This window comes from Sinocyclocheilus grahami, unplaced genomic scaffold (assembly GCF_001515645.1).
Source record: "Sinocyclocheilus grahami isolate Dianchi unplaced genomic scaffold, SAMN03320097.WGS_v1.1 scaffold3.1, whole genome shotgun sequence".
Taxonomy (NCBI): Eukaryota; Metazoa; Chordata; class Actinopteri; order Cypriniformes; family Cyprinidae; genus Sinocyclocheilus; species Sinocyclocheilus grahami.
In genome coordinates this window covers 1708359-1733236 of record NW_015505182.1, presented here as the reverse complement: position 1 = coordinate 1733236, position 24878 = coordinate 1708359, and the positions used below count along the sequence as shown (strand labels likewise).

At 36.4% G+C, this 24878-nt stretch overlaps 2 protein-coding genes across 2 annotated transcripts in view; both read left to right on the top strand.

Annotated features, from left to right (window-relative positions):
- The window catches only part of LOC107565459 (kazrin-like), a 56877-nt gene extending 37093 nt beyond the window's left edge, over positions 1–19784 (top strand). The window contains exons 3-15 of the mRNA XM_016250733.1: positions 4379–4570; positions 8449–8585; positions 9019–9189; positions 10417–10597; positions 10681–10814; positions 11980–12106; positions 16034–16233; positions 16946–17064; positions 17156–17387; positions 17477–17578; positions 17910–18076; positions 18801–18909; positions 19033–19784. Of these exons, the coding sequence (XP_016106219.1) occupies positions 4379–4570; positions 8449–8585; positions 9019–9189; positions 10417–10597; positions 10681–10814; positions 11980–12106; positions 16034–16233; positions 16946–17064; positions 17156–17387; positions 17477–17578; positions 17910–18076; positions 18801–18909; positions 19033–19191 (2030 nt within the window). The 3' untranslated portion in view covers positions 19192–19784. The remainder of the gene's footprint in view (positions 1–4378; positions 4571–8448; positions 8586–9018; positions 9190–10416; positions 10598–10680; positions 10815–11979; positions 12107–16033; positions 16234–16945; positions 17065–17155; positions 17388–17476; positions 17579–17909; positions 18077–18800; positions 18910–19032) is intronic.
- Positions 19785–23001: 3217 nt separating this feature from the next.
- Positions 23002–24878, top strand: part of LOC107581343 (transmembrane protein 51-like) — a 5127-nt gene continuing 3250 nt past the window's right edge. Inside the window, exons 1-2 of the mRNA XM_016266870.1 lie at positions 23002–23022; positions 23691–23839. Of these exons, the coding sequence (XP_016122356.1) occupies positions 23002–23022; positions 23691–23839 (170 nt within the window). The remainder of the gene's footprint in view (positions 23023–23690; positions 23840–24878) is intronic.

Genomic DNA, 24878 nt, shown 5'->3' with positions numbered 1-24878 from the left:
AGATGCACTTTGTTTTTAGAGAACCAACTCAATGATTGATTTCTGTGCTACAAATAATGCATAGTTTTTCCTCTTGTGCTATATTTTCTGTGATGAACTCCTTTTAAGGACATTTTTTAGAGTTGCCTAAGGACCCAGTTACATTTACAGGTTGTTTGGGCGTTTCATGGAGGTGGTTATACATCAGAACTTGTCTGCAGATCCGTTGAAACATGCATTCTGGAGTTCAGCCCTTTACAAAATGCTTTATCACAAAACTGCAGAACCGCAGGCCAAAAACTGTCAGATAAAGACAATCTATGCAGTAGAAAATATTGATGCCGCTGCAAAGTTTATATAGCTGGTTATTGTCATCGTTTCATGTGGCACCAGATAGCAGCGTCAATGTGACTGAGATTTTACTAGCCTATTAAATTAAATCATTTTCTTTTTTATGAGTGTGATGAAATTAAAGTTAAACAAGTATTTAGTGGTTTGCATCGATTTGATTCTTCTTGATTCTAGTTTGAATAACAGACTTGATAAAAATGAAATCTAGAAAATAAAGTTTAGTAGCTTTACAGCTGAAAAACTGTTTTATTGTGATGTCTACAGACTCATCCATAACTACTTTTTGACTTAGTTTTTCTTCGATTTGTCTTCACACTGAGGCTGCAAAGCAAAGAAGTGCACGGTTAGTTTGGCTCTTGAGATGATAAGTGAGAAGGAGACACGACACCAGTGCGAATCGATTGAACACTGCATTTTGGGGAATTAGGGGCCTGATTGCTTTTGTGTATATCAACCTCAGTTCTTAGAGCATAAAGACCCAAAGACACTTTCTCCTTTCATGAAGTTCTGATGAGATTTCTTACAACCCTGTGAGTGCAGACTCATCAGCCTCTTCAAATAGACTCTATTTACTTAATTTATTTTGTTACATAAAAGCTCTCTGAAATACTTCCTTCTGATTGATCAATTCAGCAGTCAGATGTTTCCTAATATTCTGTATCGTTCATGTCAGTGCTGTGCATCAGTCCGTTCATCTGGGTAACTAAAATCACTACTTTATTGTCTTGTATCACAGCATGGACTCGCTTCCTTTTGTATTTCATAAAAACACTATTTTGCATCTAAGTTATCATAGTGAAAAATACCTCTAAGGACCTATGTAACTTTTTGTCTGTTTTGGTCATTCTAGTTCTGTACTTATTTCAGTTCATTTTAGTATAATTTATCATTTTAATTTATGTTTTTTAGTTTTTCATCTTGTATTTTTTTTTTTTGTATATTTCAATAACCAAAGACAATTTTTAATAGTTTTAGTTTGGTATAACTATAACAACAATGATTAGTGGACATTTAGATAATACACTGGATTTATAAAATAATTTCACTCAAATCAGTGTTTGGGTTATCTTACACAGGTTTTATTGAAGTTTATTGAGTTGTATTGTTTGTTTTGGTTGTAATGTGCCTGTATTTCCTTTTGCAAATGGCCATTCCTTGTCAAAATGTGCCGTTTCCCAGATCGCAGTAGTAAACATTGAGTTGTTTTTTATTCTGACATTTGTCTCTGACGCAACATTTGACTTATTTTTGAACCTCTTTTATATCCTCAAGAAGTGTTGTGGTCTGCTGATGTGTTTGTATCTTGGGAACACTAAGAATAAATAAAACTGAACGGAATTGTTTGTATATTTCAGCATCTCAGAGATCAGTGTTGATTCAATCAATGGTATGTTGTTTGTTGTTGAGAGAACCTTTTTTTATCCTATGATTTTTTAATTTTCAGAGATTGACACTGGTGTGTGTTTGCTACAAAATTTGTGGTTTAACATGAAGGATTTGTATGATTTTTATGATTCATACTCTTTGCTCTCTCAGCCCAAGTTTGGCACAGAGCAGCCGAACTGCTGTTAGAGCGCAGAAGCTACATAGTTCTCATACAAGTACTGGTAGTAAGCCAAAGCTCTGTGTTTGTGCTGGGGCTCAAAGCAGGACAACAGCTGGACCCACTGCCCCAAATAAGTCTCTCTGAGTTAAACAAATGAATAAGTGGCCTTGGTCTCCATCGCGACAGCATGAAAGATGACACTTACCAGGAAAAGGAGCTTCCTGTGCCATGTTGAAACCCGGTTGCTTGGCTCTCCCTGGTAGTGGGCACTGACCAATGGGTTGCCCCCGTCTCTGTCTTATCAGCAGTGCTGCAGACGCTCACCTTGTCAACGGCTTGCTGAAGAAATGCCTGGAGCACCTGGTGCTATCTCTGCTCACGGCCGGCCCCCTCTCTGTCTCGCACGTTAAGAGTGGGATCGCTTCCAAACATCCGCTATCGAATTGCGACACTAGTGGTTTAAGTGATTTAATTGTCAGTTTTATCTGGAAGTGCTTTCATCGAGTGTTCTCATGTCACATTAAAGTGGAGGTGAGTGGTTACTGTACTCACACAGAGTCAGCTGGCACATGCACCCTGCAATTAAATACAACTTACAAAATAATTACATCTTTGATTAATAAACTGCTCTGTTAAATTACATAAAAAATATATACACACTATTAAAATATTTAAGGGCTGTTGATTTTACACATTAATTTGGTGTGATTCATTATGAAAATAATAACACGTTTTTTATTAATTACATGTTTTTTTAATTAATTTGATTAATTTTTTATTATTAATAATTTATTAATGCATTTAACACATCCCAAGAGTTATTGAGCGTATAATATTTTTAAAAAATAATTTCATGTTTAATATGTATGTATGTATATATATATATATATATATATATATATTAAACTGCTCTGTTAAATTACAAAAAAAATATATACACACTATTAAAATATTTAAGGGCTGTTGATTTTACACATTAATTTGGTGTGATTAATTATGGAAATAATAACATGTTTTTTACTAATTACATGTTTTTTAATATATATATATATATATATATATATTTTATTATTATTATTAATTAATGCATTTAATGTTTTATTAATATTTATTCATGCATTTTTAGTAATATAGGAAAAAAACATGTATATTATGTTTTTGAGCAAAGGAATAAAACATTTTAAAGGGATAGTTCACCCCAAAAAATGAAAATTATGTCATTAATTACTCAAAATATCTTGTGGTCCAAAAATGAACAAAGGTCTTACGGATTTGGAACGACATGAGGGTGAGTAATTATTGACAAAATGTTCTTTTTGGGGTGAACTAACCCCAAAAAGTAAATTTCTAGAATTAACTGCTACTTTTGTTTGGAAGTGTTTTTTTGTGTGTGTGTCTTATGCACCCAGGACTGCAACTGCCACTCAAAAGCAGAAAGAAAAAAAAAACATACAAAACCATGACATGCCTGGTGGGATGAATTCTACATTACTGTGTTGCACTCCAAGCAAAATACCTCATTAACTGTATTGATTGCTCTTGATAAGTGCTGTAGATTTCTTTTATCCCAGCCAGGCCTTCATTGTCCAGGCTGCAGCGTGGGTGCATTATAGTTTACAGTTAATTGAATTCTATGACTTGATAAGCTCCCTCGTTTCCCTTGAAAAAGATTGATGTCGCAGCTGTTGCCTGGTAATGCAGAGTACATTGAACGAAGGCCTCTGTTTAATTTATTCACTTACTGAGTGTATATCAGCAGAGACAGAGCGCACCTGACTGGCAGCTCGGCTAATTCGGCTTACTTTCACGACTCGATGATGTTCTGTGAATTTCCGCCACATTAGAGGGACAAGACTTGAAATGTTGACAACAGAAAGTCGCCACATGAGCTTCTGAAAGTCCTTCAATCAGCTTTGCTCTGGTTTATAGGCACTCTCTGTGCAGGGTTGAGATATGGGCTGGGGTTTTTTTTGTTTGTCATTCAAAGCAAAGTAGGCAACACTCTTCCGCTCATTAAAAAAGGCTCTGGAATATTTTTGTCCTCTCAGCTTCCCGTCTCTCAATGCATTAACAGTTTTGCTTGTGTATTTGTTGATATATTGCAAATTACCGCTGTTTTGCTTTAAGTGGGCCTGTGTCCCGCTCTTGTTGCTGTGGTTTCGCTCTCATTCCTAATGTGTCTGTTCTCTAACTCCTTTGACTCTATGAAAGAGCCTTGGAAATGGCATAGAAATTGTCTCTCACCCCCCTCCAGATCTGAATGCTTCTTTTTTTATTATGTGATCTGCTTCTCTGTGATTAAAAAGGGATGAAAGATAGCATTGTTTAAGAGTGAGAAATAAAAAAAATCTTAACAGCCACTCTTTGTCATAATTATGCTGTTTCCTCTTAGCCTGCTGGCCACATGGAAAATAATATGTAGCATCCAAACAGAAGACTTGCTGAGAGCTACTTGTTACTAAGTGATTTCTTTATCGCCATCTCTCTGGATTTCTCCCGCAGTGTTGCTGAGGGAGGAGGTGGCTCAGTTGCAGGAAGAGGTGCACCTCCTCAGGCAGATGAAGGACATGTTGAGTAAAGACCTGGAGGACTCGCACGGCGGCTGCTCGGCCGACACACTCTCTGCCGCCGAGCTCAAGGTGCAGCTGGGGGAGAAGGAGCAGGAGCTGGAACGTGCCAAGGAGGCCTTACAAGGTCTGAACCCCAATCACAAAGCCAATATTGCAGGATTACCAGAGAAATCTCCCCTGTGTGCTGTTGAAGCACTTCACTCTCCCTAGACACATCAATACTGCCCGAGTTTACTCAAAATCATTGTTTCAGTAATAGAGATGGGTCATGGTGTGCATCCAACTATGTAACTAGTCGATAAGTGAGGTTGACTAGTTTACAAGAAAGAAAGAATTTACAAAAGCTTTTATTTACAAAAAATTCTCCTAGTTACAATTACATAGACTCAAGTTGCAATTCAATACAAATCAATAAAGTGTAAAAATTTATTTGTCTTCAAAAATGGTGCATAGACCATCATTACAGCACCAAGTATTTTCACAGAAAGAAAGAAAGAAAGAAAATAGAGCTGGACGATCTGACCTAAAATCAAAATAACTGAACATATTACCTTGATTCAAATGAATTAATTAATTACTTATTCTAGTTGCTTCTATTATGCTAAACTATTAAAGATGGGATATTGTTTCTAATGAAATTGTGCATTTCTTATCTTTGTGATTTTAAAATAATTGAAGGAAACAAACTATTTATGGTTATATATAATATTTCGAACAATTGAAATCAAAGCACACATTTCTTGAAATCAAAACGTCTTATGAAAAAAGTTTCAGTTTGAATGTAAAAAGGATATTTTCACATTAAAAATCTGTAAAAAGCAGTTCTATGTTGCTTCCATGCCGCTGATGGATGGAGTTACGTGACTACACATGCTGTAGTATGTTTTTAAGGGGAAAGTCAGGGTTTCCAATTTGGGCTGCTGCCACGGTTTGTTTTTTAGTCCGGGTTTCGAACAATTGAAATCAAAGCACACATTTCTTGAAATCAAAACGTCTTATGAAAAAAGTTTCAGTTTGAATGTAAAATGGATATTTTCACATTAAAAATCTGTAAAAAGCAGTTCTATGTTGCTTCCATGCCGCTGATGGATGGAGTTACGTGACTACACATGCTGTAGTATGTTTTTAAGGGGAAAGTCAGGGTTTCCAATTTGGGCTGCTGCCACGGTTTGTTTTTTAGTCCGGGTTTTTTTATTTTTATTAAAGCGATCTTAGTGCGATTTTGACAGGGGAAATCTCCGGGGGAAAACACACTTGGGTAGTTTTGGTCTAGTTTTGAATGGCAATCGGGCTTGTTTTCTTTCGCAGACCTGGCAACCCTGGGGAAAGTATTAACAGGATTGAAAAAAATGAAGAAGAAAAAAAAAACAATGTGGACAAAATGACGTTGATTAGAGGTTCTGAATTTCGGTTTCGATTACTTTCCGATCAATCATAATAGAAAATGTAATATGTATTTATGAAATCTTATAATAATCACACATATTACTATTAATAAACTAATAATAAAATGTATGATTATAAAATTACATAGTATGTTTTTTTATATTTCAGTATAAAGCATAGTATAAAGCTGTTTTACTGATGTTGTTTGTGAAGAGGATGGAAAACAGTTTAAAGATGAAAGAAATGCCATCAAAAGAGAACTTTCAAGTATTTGTGAGGCGTGTATTTCAGTTGAGCGCATAATAGATGCCTTTTCTACCTGTCACCAGATACTTTAATGTGTGTGTGTGTGTGTGTGTGTGTGTGTACCTGTTTTTCCATTCTGTTGGGGTCTTAAACCTGAATACACACAGACTCATGGGGACTCGTGCCACGGTGGGGACCTAAATTGAGGTCCCCATGGGTAAACAAGCTAATAAATCACACAGAATGAAGTTTTATGAAAATCTAAAAATGCAGAAAGTTTCCTGTAAGGGGTAGGTTTAGGTGTAGGGTTGGTTGTAGGGAGATAGAATATACGGTCTGTACCGTAGAAAAAGCATTACGCCTATGGAGAGTCCCCACAAGGATAGCAAACCAAACGTGTGTGTGTGTGTAGCTTATCTTATCTGCTGTCTGTTTATCTGGTGTGTAATGCTCTTTTAGTGTATTTGAGAGACTTGTATAAACAGAGGACATAAGCACTGGAAGAAAGAGTTGGGTTTTGATATATAACGTCATTCGTTCAGAAGTGTGTCTTATGTTCCTGCAGTGTGAGCTGGAGATGCTTTCAGAATGGAGTGTGAAGGGAGGGTTTTTGAAATGTGGTTTATGACAGCAGTAAACTCAAGTGCTGCTGACATATAAAAGTGTCATGGCAACTATTTTGTTTTAGCTGTAAAGTGATGATCAATTTATATGCGCTCGAAAGTTTGGAGCACTATGTTTATTTTTTATTCAGCAGGGATGCATTAAGATGATCAGAAGAAAATATTTATATATAATTCTCTTCTTATTCAGTATATTAGAATGATTTCCGATTTCATGATGATAAAATGAATGCATAATTTACTCAATGGAAATACTATATCATATTAAAATCATCCCAGACTTTTGGTATCATGACACTACTAAGCACAGTTTAAGACATTGTTGAGCTCTTCTGAATCACACGAGATGACACCCTAGACGTCCTAGTAATCTAGATAACCTGCATTTTTCTCAGGAAAACAATCTGAGAAGAAAGTCTACATTTGCTCTCCATTTTAATCTCCTTTTGTAAAATGTTTCACCTGAAACGTGTTGGTACGGTCTTAAAAACAAGTGTTGTTTTGTTTAATATTTTGTTATCTAATGTATTAACATTCTTATATTAATGTTTTTAAATAAATATCTTTAACAGATAACTTCAGCTAGTTAAACGGTTAATTCTGTTGTGTCTCGAGGCTAGAGTTACATTAACAGAACAGCAGCTGTCAATATACAGCAAACCATAACATCATATTTTAGTCTGTACATGTCTCAGATATCACAGTGTTCACCAACATATCTAAAAGGAATCACATCAAAATATTATCTAAGGTTTCTTCAACACTTCTAAAAGAGATCTCCTGTACATTGAACACCCTGCACTCAGTTTTGACACGCTTTACACTAGGTCAACTGTGTTACTTGACACTTGTCATTTAGTCTGTAATGTAACACCTGTAGTACTTAAACAGGAGTTGGAAGCAACCAAATATTCCACCCACGACAGACTGCGTCAAGCACAGTTTTCAGCAAACTAAACCGGATTTGGCTCATTTTGGTCCTTGTGGAGTAAAGAGAAGATGGGTTAGAGAGGGAGACGTGATGGGTGGCAGGGTGCATGTGTTCTCATGAATGTCAACGCTCTCGAATGATAGTGGAAAAACGGGTTTGACTGTGGAATGAGAAGCCTTCTTCAGTTTGAGGGGGATAGAGACAGTTGCCTCAAGTAAAATAAATGATTTACTTTGTCTAAGCTGCAAGAGAACAAGCCTGAGCACTCTTAAATGAAATGTTAATAAAATATATTGAATTGTTATGAGGTGTTACGCCTCACACTCCTCTCAAATTAAAACCTGAATGCATTTGTGTTAACCGTTAATTATTTTATAACAAACAACACAAATGTCTTTTTTCCGTGTGGGATGTTTTTAGTGGAGCATGGTGCCCCCTGGAGGCTGTTTTGAGCAGTGCACTGCACAATTTTTTTAACTACAACTTTTATTTATGCGAGTGATAATAATAAAACAAAAGACTTAAATCCAACAATAAAGAATGCCTATTTTTAAGTAAGACACAGACACACAGGGTAATGCATAATTTTATATTTCTACAACTCTTATTTGACAGATATGAGTCAGAGGACAAACCGCAGACGCATGTCATACAAGGGCACAAAGCCTGTATTTGTGTTGCAGCCACACTGCAAAAATGATGAAATATAAATGTTATGATCTAGGAAATACTCAGATTTTTATATACTTGTAAGATGTGCTAAAAGAGAATATTATTACTGCATTTATGAATCTGATTATGCATGTTTGTGTATAGCTATGAAGGGCGATCGGAAGCGATTGAAGGCAGAAAAGGCTGACCTGGTGAACCAGATGCAGCAGCTGTACACCACACTGGAGAGCCGAGAAGAGCAGCTCCGAGACTTCATCAGAAACTATGACCAGCACAGAAAGGTGACATGCATTACCTGTGCATTTAATTCACCACTGACACTTTATGTGCGTCATCTTCTGACATAATCTTTCAAAAATGAAATCTGTCAATCCAACATTAACCCTACCGTGCTGTAATTATTATTTAATCTTTTTCTTTTTGTTCAGGGTTACACTCGATCATTTTAGATTTACAAAGAACATTTAATTTAGCACTGGCTTATATGATCTTTTGTCAGGAATGTCAGTCAAATATACTATTTATCATGTATCTTTGCTTGTATTATTTATTTGTGTTGCTTTTATCACTTGTTTAACTGAAGATCAGTAAGATGATTTTTATGCATTTAGTTGTATGTGCAATATATAGGTAAATATTAATTCAACAGTATGGATCGTCATACAAATGGATTGTGTATAACGGACCGACGCTGACTGTGTGCTGTCCCTACAGGAGAGTGAGGATGCGGTAAAGGCTCTGGCTAAAGAGAAGGACATGCTGGAGAGAGAGAAATGGGACTTGCGCCGGCAGAGCAAAGAGGCCACAGAACAAGCCAGCGTCCTGCGCTCCCAGATAGACATGAAGGAGAACAGAATCAAAGAGCTGGAGGCAGAGCTCACTATGGTGAGATAGCATCTCTCTTCATCTGTCTCTCTCACAGACGTACACTCCCACTTCCCACAATGCCATAAACACTTACACCTCTTATCTAGTCTCAACTCATTCTCTATTGGCGGTTTGTGTCTCTTATCATTTGAGGCTCTCAAATTACGTCTCAGTGGCTCAAACTGCAGATATATCCGACTCTAAATTCATCAGTTAAGATCCATAGATGGATCATGGAACCCCAACTGCATTGTGCAATTTTATATTTAGTACGATGTGTAAACAGCCGTATGGACTCATGCAGTCACACAAAAATCCCCATGAAGAGGCACATGGCTGTCAACAGTGCAGTAATAGCATCATTACTCACTTCGTCTGCGTAATCTGTTGTGCCCCACGAGTATACACACACACACACACACACACACACAAACACACACCATCTCAAGCGTACTAATGATTTCACTCCCACTGAGATTTTGAAATCCACTGTTTTTCACCCTGAGCGATCTGAGGGCTTAGATGTTTTATAAGCTTAAACATCTAGATACTGAATAATGGTAAAAAAAAATGCAACTTTATTGATATACAGGGGCATCCAACGTCTGAGTTCACATTGAACATTTCTTTCTTTTTCCAGATAAACCTGGAATTAATCAAAGTTTTGGTTTTATAATATTAAATGTTGTAATATTAGGAGATATTTAACAGTACTTTAAAATATTTAACAGTACTTTAAGTAATTATATACTGTCTATATATATATATATATATATATATAAAAATGAAAATCTCTTTTCTGAAGATGATCTTCTCATTTTTTTGATTTACTTGATTAAGAAATACTGTAAAAACACTAATATTGTGAAATACTATTACAATTATTAAACAGTTTTCTGTTTGAATACATTTCAAACTGTAATGTATTCCTGTGATGGCAAAGCTGAATTTTCTGCTTTAGAAACATTGCTTATTATTATCAATCGAGAAAACAGCTGTGCTGCTTAATAATTTTGTGGAAACAATGATTGTTTTCAGTATTCTTCATTCAATAGAAAATACATTTATCAAATATTTATTTTAAATAGATTTTTTAAGCCTATACTATGATGTCATCATTTGTAATTAAAAACATTTTTATTAAATTTAAATATCAAAGCATTTTAACTTTGTGGTCTCACAATTTTAGACCCAATTTTATATGGTTCTGCAATACGGTGTGTTTGTGTTGTTTTTGTACCCCAGGCAAAGCAGTCTCTGGCCACCCTCACTAAAGACGTGCCAAAGCGTCACTCTCTGGCAATGCCATCGGAGCCGGTGGTGAACGGCAGTCAGGAGTGGGTGATGCAAGCAGACCTTCCCCTCACTGCAGCAATCAGACAGAGTCAACAGACCCTGTACCATTCTCACCCCGCGGACAGGCAAGGTACAGGCCTACACAACCGCATACTCAGATATACCAAATGTCTTCTTTTTGCCAACTCACACACCCATCTCCTGCCACCGCAGCTGCTTTGAGGATCAGCCCCTGTCACTCCCGCCAGCCCTCCATCATCTCTGACGCCTCGGCTGCTGACGGCGACCGCTCATCCACCCCGAGCGACATCAACTCACCCCGCCACAGGACTCACTCCCTCTGCAATGTAAGAGCTGCCTGGCACCCCCGACCAAGTAATCAGCCTTCCCAACTTGTTTTTATCTCCACCTTCACTCTTCTCAAATATTCAGTCCCTGCACTGCTCATTAGCATGGCTTCAGGGGCCTGTTTTGTCTTGATGGTAGTTAATGCAGATAAACCAAAAGAGAGAATTTGTACCTGTGAGAATTAGCTGTGCTCCACAAGCCTGAACCGAGTACGCTTTGCACATTTGGCATGTTAATTAAGTATTAAATATGTTAATTTATATACTATTATATACATATAAAAAATTCTATTTAGCTTTAATATGGTTTTCATTTTTAGTTTTTGTAATTTTAGTACTTCAACTTAAACTTGTTTCAGTTAGTATCTAGAACAAAAGTTCTGCTTATGTGTTTTAAGTTAAAAATTTCAATCCAATATTTATATATATTTTTTCAGCTTTATTTCAATTAATGAAAACAATTTTAAATAGCTTTAATTTTTTATTTTTTTTACCTTTAATTTGAGATTTTTTAAATCGTTTTTGTACCAAAATGTTTTAATACAACGATCTTACATCATGAGGCACAAGGAGCTTTGCTATACTATAAATATAATCATGGCTAAAGGACAGGTTTTTTGGCACAATTTACAGTGGATTGGTCAGTTGTTGTGACCAATCATTATCAAGGACACACTATACATTTTATAATAGTAAATGTGGGCTCTTCATATGTGTTAGAAGAAAAAAACAAAAGACCTATGCTGGTTTGCAGGTCCTAACTGGTCTTCCAGACTGGTTGTTGTGGTCTGTTGACTGGTTTTAGAGGGATTTTGGGTATACTTTTCTTCAACTGCTCAGGCTGGAAGACCAGCTTAAATCAGCCAGGACCAGCAAACTAACTGGTGGCATCTTATTAACAACCCTGGGCAGCTATAGAAACATCAAAATCTACAAAAGAAAAATCTCATAATCCAGGATGATAGATTATTATAAATTTGATAAACCAAATTTGGAGTGTGTGGACCCCTGAAGCTGTGCTGATGAGGCAGTGCAGATATTCCTGAGATTCCTGATGAAACCACATGACTGACCTGCCCCCATATGTCCACCATTACTTTTCTATTCTCTCTTCTCCTTCCTCTCTCGCTGTCTCTGTTTCTGCCTTTTCTTGTTCTTGCTTCAGTCCATGGAGGACCTCGAGGACCAGAAGCGTAAGAAGAAGAAGGAGAAGATGAGTCTCGGCTCACTTTCTCGAGTGTTTGCCCGGGGAAAATCGCAACGCAAGTCCTTGGATCCGGGCCTGTTTGATGGTACTTCCACCCCTGATTACTATATAGAGGAGGATGCTGACTGGTGATAGTGCTATTGTGTGAGCGTTTAGATGTGTGTATGCGGAACGTACACATGGAGTTGTATGAGTTAACGTGTGTGTGTGCGAGTGTGCGTAAGCATTTGTATGTGCCTCCAAATGTATTCCCCATGAAAAATACAGGAAAGAGGAAGAACTGCTGCCTCCTTGAAATGTACATAACGACACTTAAAAACATCTATGTAAATGAAATATATATTTATATATGTATGCATATGTACATATGTTTACATTCATATAAATATATACATGGGATCATTTGCGTGTGAATATGTTTATGCTGTTATTATGCTTTATTTGTGGTAATATGTCTCTTTTTTTTTATAAACTGGAAACTTGAATTACTGCTGAGCATTTGTAAATAGCAACTCTTGTGCACCTTGTGTTTGCTGATGTCTTCATGTGGAATGCTTCTTTTTCATGACTGCTACTACCATGAACCCAGAGCTCCAGTCTTCATACGCCATAGCATGAGGGCCATCTGAAAGATTTAAAGGTGCACTCAGTCATTTTTGCCCTAATCAAAACATTTGAAACCAAGAGATGAGACAAAAATGTTAACATGACACGATCACATGAGATGTGAGCCTTATAACAGCTATTTAACTGTACATGGAGCAGGTCACCGGCTAATATCGCTCATTTTATTTAGGCAATCTACTATACCTATTATCACTAAACTTCACACTATTCTGGCTGAAAATGACATTTCTACATAACAGCCTGTAAACAATGTGTGATGCTGTATCCACACCACTAGAGGTGTAAAAAATTTACTAAAAAAATTACTGAGTGCACTTTTAATGTTTAACGTTACGATCTACTCGGCTACATCCAGATACGGTTTTCTAAATGTTTGCCTTAGCTGTTTACCTCAGTAATCTAATCACGAGGCACATCTGCATAAATGTGGGGTCACATTGGCGAGATTTAGCACGGGCAAAAAGAGTTCCGATGGCCATCATATATAGTATAGCGGTGTATGAAGTCACTGTCAAACAAGCGGCTCTTTTGGTCAACGTGTTCAATTTGCGTGACCAATTTTTACCCTCACGCAAAAACCCTGACACAGATTCCTATTAAAATGACTGGATCTCCCCCGCAAAATCTCGTCAAGCAATGGTAAATGTGACCCCATCTTAGTAACAGGTGAATTTTGTGTGTTTACCTCAGAGTTACATTCAGACAGATGCCAAACCAGTATAATGATCATTTGAAAGCAAATATTTTATTATGTATTATGTCTTCTTGCAAGGCTGCACCAAGGATGTTTTTAATCTTGACAAATGTGAATTGAAAACCTCCCTAAATCTATACTTTATTTTCTGGAATGAAATCATATTTTAGGCAGTTTTGGTTCAATTATGATGACAGTAATTCAGTTATAATTGGACTGAAGTTACAGTATGTCTCAGACAGGCCTTGTCGGAGTTATTTTTGCGTGGTCCAATGTGACTGCCCCTCTTTGCTAAAAGACATGTAGCATTATGTATTAGACTTGTTTCCATTTTAAAAAACACATATTTTATAACCTGTAAGGAATTATGCTAGATTTTGAAGTGATAGCCTACCGGGGAAGTTTGTTTCCACATAATGTAGATTATTTACACACAAATCTGGATTATACTTAAACCAGGTGCTGGCCTTACATTAGTAAAGCGGCAAAGGATTATAGTGCAGCTTGCAGTAGGCTACATAAGAAAATACATAGGAATATTTTTTCCTGCTTTCTCAAGTGTCCAAATAGAATGTCTGTAAGAACTCATAACACATCCTGCTTCCATAACAGTATTTTCCATTCATGTTAAACCCAATGATGTCATGACTCTTGTCTCGCTGACATATCACATATTTCTTACCGCTTCAAGCTTTCCTTTGCATCTTGGTGGCACTGATTTTTTTTGGGGGGGGACTTTTTTATTTTCATCTCTTAAATTAAACTGAACTTCATTTCTCCATGTCATTTTAATGAGTTTATGTTGTAAGGTTTGTAAAGTAGATTATGTCAGATATAAGATTAAGTCTATTAAAGAACTTTATTTAAAGATTAGAAAAGAGGTCATTTCAATGAAACCAGACTATCTTTGAATTTACAGACTTGATGAGGATGTTTTAACATTCTGAAGATTTAAAGAGAAAAAAAAAACAATTAAAATAAAACTTATTTTAAAATAAAAACACATAACCCAACATTCATGTGCCTTTCTTCTTGACCCTGTGTGTATGTTTGTGTGCGAGTTGTCATGTAATAGTTTCCTCTTAACCCTCTTGTTCAGGGGTTGCCGTGGTTTGGGGTGACCCCGCTCTACTCTTCATTTGTAATTACCCACCATTTGTGTTAACACGTGTCCTAACATTGTCTGATCTCAGTGGATGAGAATGCCCCAAACTCACTACATTCATAACTCATATGAATATGTCAACAGGAACAAGTCTATCATGTACACCCTTATCCAAAACATGAGCACGGTCATGTGCACCTCTACCCGAAACATCATCTCATGACCAACTGATGTTGATTTCATTTAGTATAAAGGTCTATTTAAAAATGCTACACATTTAATGAGTGGTATATAGTTATATATCATAAAAAGTACATTATGTAGGCCTTCTTGATGAGGATTTTCTATTTACATCCTCGTGAAGGACACTGGAGAACTTTACTACAGTAAATTCAGAGCGATTGGGTTTTTCCTTCTCATATAATGTGTAAAATAATTAAAATCCATTTTTCCATAAAGCCAGCGGATGCTCTCAGATGTCTCGAACAAGGTCAAGGCTCTGTCTTTGCTTAGACGAGTACCTATTTCCTCTAAAGGTTTGAAACAGGTGTCCTCTGCCCCGATGCCCATCAGATAATGAGTTTTATAGAGGTAATTTTTCAGCTAATTAAAATCTGATGGAGCCTAAAGAGAAGGATGATTCAGTCTGAACCCTCAGGGTGACTTCAATCTTGTTTTATACCTGCCAGGACACACTTTTAGCGTTAGGTGGGCTATATTAGACACCAAATAATCTAAATAATTAGCTATACATCTAATTCATACAGATTCGACTGAAAGTCAAGCACCTTAAGAATGGCATCACTGCAACAGCATTAGCTCGGAGTTTATAGGGCGTCACCTGCTGGTATAAACATGAAACTTCAGGAGTGGATTATGCAAATTTCATAAAATCCGGTGACTTTGGTGTGGTGGCCTATTGGAATGTGTAAAATATAATAAATTACAATATATTATAGGGAACGTCTATAATAAAATGTATGTGTATGATTTTAAGCTTAACCAAATAGTTTACTAGTAAATAGTTTGCTTGTAAATTTCACTAATAATAACAAAAATTACAGTATTGTAAAACATACTCCAATAATTTTTACTTAAAATCTGTTTTTACAGTGTAGTCAATGCACTATGTATCACAAAAAGAACTGTAATAGAAAACAATGCTGTAAAATGGTCTAGATAGTAGATTATCATAAAGAGTAAGCTAATTCAGTGTTCGCTTCACACAGTAAGGGGGAGAAGGTCAAGTGGTTTTGTAGTGAAAGTCTGAGGTAGTAAATGTGGATGTTGTTTTGCTTCAGAGGGTGTCTGGGTTGTATGAGGATAGATAAGGCCTGTCGATGTTGACCGCAGGCCTTATCACATCCGCTGGTTCTTGCTTGAAAGCAATGATTCATTTAAGAAGCATTTTAAGAGCAGAAAATACTGAAATAAAACAGGAGGATATGGAGGTGGGTGCTTTTTCTGACAGCAATAAACAAGCTTTCATGTGCAGAAATGGATAAGGCGATTTTGTTTTGCTCTCAACCCCTCTGAACCCCTTAAACTTGCCCCCCTCCTATTCCTGCCCCTCCTGACCAATCCAGACTCAGACAGCCTCTCCAGCCAGAACCATCCCAGCCTATCAGACGGCGAGGAGCAGCTGGAGCGGCTACAGCAGGCGGAGCTTACGCGCAGCAAACCCATGTCTCTGTGGAAGGCAGTCACTGTGCAGGCCTGGCTGGAGGTTGTCATGGCAATGCCCATGTACATGCGTGCCTGTTCAGAGAATGTCAAGAGTGGAAAGGTAAATGCTGTTTTGTTTTGTTTTTTGCCTATTCTTACCTTGTTTATTGTGCCTTTAATTTCAGCCTTTTTTTAAAGCAAGGTACTACATGCAAAACATGCTCAAATTTGAGATTGGACAGAAGACATAAAATACATATTTAAGAATGTATTTTATTATACTTTTTCTATTTGGGTCTGTAGATTTCCATTTAAACTTTTTTTTTCTGCCTGTTAACATTATTTTCTGTTTTTTGGAGTGTTAAAATCAGATATCCAAAATCCCTTCTATAAAAACCATTAACTCTAATATGTCAACAAAATGAAACAATTTTTAACCTGGCTTTATCCAGTGTTCAGATTTCTGTTCTGGAAATGTATGCAAATCAGTGCTAATTTAATTAGATAATGCCTTGTTTGCATATTTAAACAACATTTCAGAAAACTTAATGTACTGTGATTAATCTGTAGTGATTCACCTGTATTGTCTAAGCACAACTAACAAGCCATTTATAAACTTTTCCTTGATTAAGTGACATTCTAAGATAACATTTTCAGTTCTGTGGCTGCTAATTAGTACTTTATCTTAACGTCCAACAAATATTTACTCCCCTGATGCTTCCAACGAGCCCTGACGTTAACCTAGTTACTGATTACTCAGTTTAACCGGAATACCTTGCGACATTTACTCGTCTGTAGGAGATGATGTCACAGCGAGCTGCTTCTTGTTGCAGGTGTTGCTGGGGTTGACAGATGAGGATCTGGAGCTGGGTTTGGGCATCAACAGCCCAATGCACCGCAGGAAGCTCCGTCTAGCTATTGAGGACTACAGAGAAGCAGAGAATGGACGGGGGTGAGCGGCCACACCTACGCACAAGCACACAGGTGGCACACATTAGACTGCATTGGTGGTACTGATTTTGTGTTACATTTGTGTCCCTCAGACTTTCCAAAGCTGCTGATATGGATCATCACTGGGTGTCTAAGACCTGGCTGGGCGATGTGGGGCTTCCCCAATACTCACAGGTCTTCCACAACCAGTTGGTGGATGGCAGAGTACTGAACTCTATCACACGGAGAGACCTGGAGACCATCTTTAACGTCACCAACAAGTTCCATGTTACCAGCATTCTGTCAGCCATTCAGCTTCTGCAAATGCTCAACTTTGACAAAGAGGCAAGAATTTTTGTATATACCGTCACATTCACTCTGAAAATATAAAATGTTTTTTGGTGATATTGTACAATATCATAACTTCTCTGCAGAACATACAGGCACGTCATGCTCAGTGTGAAAATCGAGATCTGGATCCGGTGGTCTGGACCAGCCACCGTGTCATTAAATGGATCAGAGACATTGATCTTAAGGTAATACAAAGTTCATACAATGTACACTACCATTCAAAAGTTTGGGGTCGGTGAGATGTTTAATGTTTTTGAAAGAGGTCTCTAATGCTAACAAAGGTAGCATTTATTTGATCAAAAATATACAACAAATAAATATTATTACAATTTAAAATGTAATTTATTCCTGAGATGGCAAAGCTGAATTTTCAACAGCCATTACGACAACCCCAAACTTGTGTCTGAGGAATATCAGAGTTCCCAATACATATTTGGAAACTTAAACCATTTTTAAAACTGTATAAATATATCTGATAATATGTCCAACCTGTTTAAATTATTGTCTTTAATACAGGAGTATGCTGACAGCCTTCAGAACAGTGGCATCCACGGTGCAGTGATGGTTCTAGATCCGACCTTCAGTGCAGACACCATGGCCAAGGCTCTAGACATCCCCAGCAATAAACACATGATCCATCGTCATCTATACGAGGAAATGAAAGTGCTTCTCAACCCCGCAAGGTGTGTGAAGCTTCATTTCAGTATAGTCATAAGGACTATTTTATAGTCTAGCAGTATATAACAATCTAAATTGCAGGTGATTTCAAAAAGCAATATATACGCAGTTCTTCGAAATACTCGATTCTGATTGGTCAATCGCGCCATCCAGCGATCGGTGTAGTCCACAGCAACACTGTATACACTGTATACTGTATAAGACCGGCGCTACTTTCACATCACTGGTGAACATCTTTGCTATAGTTGTAATATTTTTAAGTGCTTTTGGGACACAATGTATGCGCTGTTAGTCACAAAGAATATTGGCTTTTGAACATCACATTTGTAAGTTTGGTCTTTTTATGTAAAACAAAGATGTTGAATTTTTGTGTAATAAAAAAATATAGTAAAATATAAAATTGTTGGTAGGTTTTATTTATGCAAATGTAGATTTGTTATGTAGATATTGTTAAAGTATGATTTGAGTATGATTAGTTGATTTTTTTTTCAATAAAAAAGAATGCCTTAAACTCTCTAAATAACTTCAAATATATATTTATTAATAGCTTTCTGTAATTTTCTGTAATTTAATTTGTTATAATTTGCTTTTATTTAATATACATCATTACAATTCAACTCAAATCAGTATTTCATATGCTTGTATTTATTTAGTGAGTTATGATCACTTTGCTGAACAATAGCTGCATTGATTTAACAAGTGTGACTGAGTAGGCCTATTTCTGTACAGAACTAACCAGGCTCAGGACTACAGGAAAGAGGGGACTCCTACACATTCTCCTGTCTCAAACTGCCGCAAAACTGAGGAAGGATTTTCTCCCAGGCAAAAAGTCGGCAAGGTATGGGCTGTCTTGTTACTGACACAAAACAAAATCAAGACAAATGGTGGACTTTGTCTGTGCGCCTACCTGTTTTTGTTAATAATCTGTAAAAGGATAAATAACCTTTCTGTCGTTTCTCAGAGCCCTTTGAGATTCAATCCACTGGTCACTGTTGGGAGAGACTTGACTTTTCAAGGCGGCTGTGGATCACCACCCAGAGAAGATCGCATCAAGATCCTGCAGAGGACCAAGGGCAGTCCCATGCACGGTTACTCGAGCATAGAGATCACTAATGTCTGAGGGCAACAGTCTGTGTTTGCCTTGGATGAACTAGGAAGGATGAGCCTCCCCGAACCTCTAAATGGACCAAATAAGCTCAATTATTTGTAAAAGAGATTTGAGAATTGACCATTTGCACTTTAAAGAATTTTGTATTGGCAACAAATCACAAATAAGCACTTAATTAAAATGTTATAGACATGCTGCATTAAGAAGAAAATATTTTGTTACTAACATAATACATAGATGAACTTGTCCTGATTCCCGTAAATTCCAGTCACAACTGTAGGTATGCAGCTAAAATCAATACCACATGTTCAGATGTCCATTCCCTACATCAAGGTCATCACAACACTGTGCTTGTTTAAAGTTACGGGAAATGCTGGAATGAGGAATAGCGCTGTGAATTTATTGTGAAAACACTTTGAATGCCACAGTAAAGTCTTTTCTGTTTTAATACATCTGTTGACATCTGCTAAGATGTTTGTGTTTTCAAAGTCTGATTTGCATATAAAATTAAAAGCAACCACCACTTTAGTAGCAATGTAGTGTGGGTAATAGATTAGTCTCATAAGGAGCACTCCAGTTTAATTGAAATGAGTTTCCCCGCATTATATATATATATATATACAATTTTAGGGGAATGAAAGAAAAACCTTTTTTTTCTCTTTTATTTCCTGTTTGTGATTTTTAACATCTCTGTTTTACCATGCATGCAGTTCAATTTGTTCAATGGAATATATTTGTATGTAAATGCGTTGTATAGTGACTATCAATCAAAGTAAGGAAATGAAAGTGTGATCTGGTTGGAAAGCCTTTAATCTTCTTTTTACGGAGTCAGAGAATTATTTTGTGTCATAAGCAGTGTTCCTAAGAGTGTATGGAAAGGTAAAATTCAGTATAATCTACAAGCCAATGCAGCACATGCACTGCACATTCTACAGCTGTGTTATCCCACTTGGAGCCACGGGGCAAGGAGAGCAAAACAAGTTTAGCAGCTCAGCGTGCAACAGCATTGGCTTTTTATGCAAACAGCCTGTCATTGGGTCCACACAGATTAGATAACACGAATCGATTAATGACTTGTTTCATAAATTCAACCAATCATTATTTTCAGATCTGGCTCGAGATCTGGTTAGGAATGGCAACTGAATCACAGATTTCCTGCTGGGTTTGATTCAGATTGTCTATTGATAGACAGTTTGACGTCAGATGCACAGCTCAAGAATATAGCAGTTATGGTGCATTTTTAAGGTGGGTTTTGCAATCGCTAATCATTTTATATCACTGTATCTTGTGGCATTAGTCAAACTGTACTTTTGAGAAACATTTGTATATAAATTCATACCATGTGTCATTGACACAATAATCTGTATAGAAAAATAAAGCTCTACATACAACACTCAAATGAGTGTTGCTGTGTGTTTGTTTATCAGATTGGTTTTATATATTATACACGGCTGTTCATAAGTTTGGGGTCAGTAAGATTTTTTGAAATTAATACTTTTCATGAATTAGCCTATAAGAAATGATTTATTTTTTACAAGGATGCATTGCCTTGATCAGGCATGACAGACAAAAACATATGTATAACAGAAGATTTCAATCTAGTCATCTAAGAATCCTAAAAAAGTATCAAAGTTTCCACAAAAAAATTAAGCAGCACAACACTGAAACAACATGTTTCCATTGATAAAATCATATGTGACGCTGAAAACTGGAGTAATGGAATGGTAAATGAAAATTCAGCTTTGCCATCACAGGAATAAATGACAATAAATTAGAAAGCAGTTATCTCAAAGCAGTTATCTCAAATCATAAGATTGCCGTGTTTCACAATATTACTGTTTACATTTTATTTTTATCAAATAAGTGAGCCTCAGAGACTTCTTTCAAAAACATTAAAATATCTCACCAACCACAAACTTTCAATGGTATTATTTACACAGCTAAAACGCTGTTTCAAGTTTCAATTCGGGTTTGAATAGATCTTTTATTCTGAGAGGAATCTCTTGAAAAAAAAAACACTTTAGATCGTTTCAAATGACTGTGTGAAATGTTTTAGAACAAAATTTGGAAGTATTTAGGAATTTTACCTGCAGACCTTAATTTACTGATAAATCGAAACTGCTATTGTTGAATACTTTTAGGTATTTCCCAAGGACACCCGTACTTTTCCGGGTTCTAGGACCATTGAACAGCTGTTATAGTTCTCTACCAAACACGACTCGCTTTAGGACCAAGCGTCGTACTTAACTCTTACAACTGAGGGATAGCACTCGACTTGATTTTGAACAAAGTTCCTGTCTCTGCTTAAGCCCATACATTGTCGAAACAGACTGAGTGGGACTGGAGTTAGAGTATCCATACCGTTTTTCCTTCCTTAAACGAATGAAAGGATCCTCTGGACGCTCGTTTCACCTGCGGCTGGGAGCGACACCTGCCTCAGGTACTTTCATGACACAAGGTGCGAAGGGCGTTGAACCGCCGCGGAATTTAGCTTAGGCCGTACACTTTAGTTTAACCTTGTTTTTTTTGTCACATGTTTGTCGTTATTCGGCATTGTTGAGATGTTTGCCTTCGCTCACAGAACACCGGAGAGACTTTAGGATGATGTCACCGTTACAAAGTTTCTTTTACCAGCCTATTGTTTCAAATAGTTTAAACATATAGCCTAGTGAGTGACAGCCAGAACCTTCCTCGTGATAGTTTCGTGCAGAGGCAGACAAAGTACTCAACTCCATTACTTGAGTGAAACTACAGATACTGCTGGTCAAATATTACTCCATTACAAGTAAAAGGACAGAAATACTTGCTTTTAAAAGTACTTAAGTACCAAAAGTAAATTTCCTTTTTTATGTCAATGCACTGTTTTATTGTTGTACTTACTAGTACTTGCAATACTTCTGAAGCAACTTAGAATACATTACACCTGCTGAATACACTGACTAGCTTGTAGTATATTTGGAATAAAGAGCTTTTAGAATGTTAAAAATCTATGGGGGAAAAAACAAAACAAAACAAATTTAACACCCCTACCCACCCCCACAAAAGCAGGATGGTAGTGATTCAACCACATTTGAACAGCGTGGACAATGAAATCCTGTAAATACAGAGTGATAAGGAAAAAATAAAACCTGCTTTAAAACCCAGCAACACAACTGTAGCTGTATAACTTTACAGCAGCAACACTGCTTTAACAAAAAAGCAAAACAAAATATCACCCACTGACTTTCAAAGCTGCCACATAGAAATGACTTTCTACTTCGAGGACCTTGATAGAAATGTAGTGGAGTGAAAAGTACAATATTTGTCTTTCAAATGTAGTGAAGTTAAAGTCATAAGTTCCCAGAAAAAATAATACTCAAGTAAAGTACAGATACTCAAAAAGTGTACTTAAGTACAATACTCAAGTAAATGTACTTAGTCACTGTCCGCCTCTGGTTTCGTGTCTGTAAGATGACATTCATACATCAATCATTTATATTTTATGGCATTTTAGTGCCCATTTGTTTGTAAAATTGTCCCTCAATATTCACTTCTGATGTCATCGATTTTTTTTTTTTTTTTAGTGTAACTAATAGAATGTTGTCACGAGTTGGCCTAATTCTAATTGTTCAGTCATTTTTAATCTTTAAAACCAAATCTTTAAGCAAAATTATGAAGGTCATTCATTTTCCCCAAGATATTTTGTACTGTAAACAATGACGCTGAAAAACTGTAGAAATAGCCTACGATCTGCTAGGGTTGCCCTTATAAAGCTTTACCATGGTAACCGGCCAATTTCCAAGGTTACTACTTATTGTTAAAGCTGAATCATCATAAATTATTATGCCATCTCGTCCAAACAGTGTAAGAAGCTTATGGAATTACGTTTTTTGTTTTGTTTTTTTCCTTCTTTTTTTTGGCTTCCACAGTAACAATAGTAGTATGGTACTTTGGTGGTAACTACAGGTATGTTGGTTAACGTCTGCTTGTATCGGTATTAAAGCTGTACATTTATTTATGTATGTATGTATGTGTATATATTCATCTTATTTTACATGGAAACAAGACAATCTAATATAATTCTAACATACAAATGAAAATGGAACACAATACACAACATATGTACATCATTTTAAATAATTAAACAGCACCATAGCTCAATGTCAAAAATAAATTAATTAAAAATAGGCTAGTCATCATAACTCTCATGCTAAAAGATTGATTTCTAACTTCATGTGTCACTTTCTCCATCGGTTTCCATAGTTGTTTTTGAGTGTTTGAGGTTTTTGGTTTGTCACTTCCATTTTTATTATTATTATTATTATTTATTATAGCGATTGGAGTACGAGTATAGTGTGAGTGGCCTTGTTTTACCCACAGTTAACCCAATTGTATTGTAACAGTTCATTTTAATGTGTTATTGTGTGGCGATTCTGCTTTGTATTCTGTAAGAATAAGTTCAGATAAGGTCATGGGGTGCATGTTTAGATGGGGCATTTAGTGACCTGTGGTTCTGTGTCTGTTTACTTCAGGACACGGAGCAAGTGTTGCTCTTGTGTATTTGGACAGGCCTTGCTATATGTCTCGGTGTGAGGAACAGGAAGCGAAGGAGACAACAGGAAACTACAGGTGTAGGCGGAGCTGATTATGTGGATCGTGTCCATAGAGATCAGGATGAGGAGTGAGTGCTGCTCTATACTCCTTAAACTTTCTTTGTTAACTTTCATTTCAAATAAATGCTTTTGCTTTTTTTTTAGCTTTCTATGCATCAAAGAATCATGAAAAATTTATCCAGTTTCATAGAAATTAAGCAGCAGAGCACAACAGTTTTTAACATTGATAATAATAATAATAAGTGTTATGATGTTATAATGGCTGCTGAAAATTCACATTTGCCATCACAGGAACGATACGTTTTTAAAAGATATTAAAATAGAAAATAAAATAAATGAATGCAGCCTTGGTGAGATTCTTTAAAAACATTTTTACAAAATGTACAGATCACAAAACGGGTATGTGTGTGAGAAAGATAGAATAATTTGTATTTATCAATATTGTGTGTATTTTTTTTATGAATAGTTGTACCAAGTTGTATAATGAAACATGTCTAGTCTTCATGCTCTGTTGACTGTGGTTTCACTAATGATAAACATACATTTGCATAAAGCATCCATATTTGTCCATGCCCATGTTGATTAGAGTATTAAAAACTTGAAAAGTATTAATTTAAGGTACATTTTGAACAGATAAAAATGTTCGATTAAGTTGCAATTAATCATGAATTAACTCATGACAATAATGCGATTTAATTGCGATTAAATATTTTAATTGATTGACAGCCCTATTTTATATATATATATATATATACACACACACACACTGAACAAAATTATAAACACAACACTTTTGTTTTTGCCCCCATTTTTCATGAGCTGAACTCAAAAAAACTAAGACTTTTTTTATGTACACAAAAGGCCTATTTCTCTCAAATATTGTTCACAAATTTGTCTAAATCTGTGTTAGTGAGCACTTCTCCTTTGCCGAGATAATCCATCTACCTCACAGGTGTGGCATATCAAGATACTGATTAGACAGCATGATTATTGCACAGGTGTGCCTTAGGCTGGCCACAATAAAAGGCCACTCTAAAATGTGCAGTTTTACTGTATTGGGGGGGTCCGAAAACCAGTCAGTATCTGGTGTGACCACCATTTGCCTCA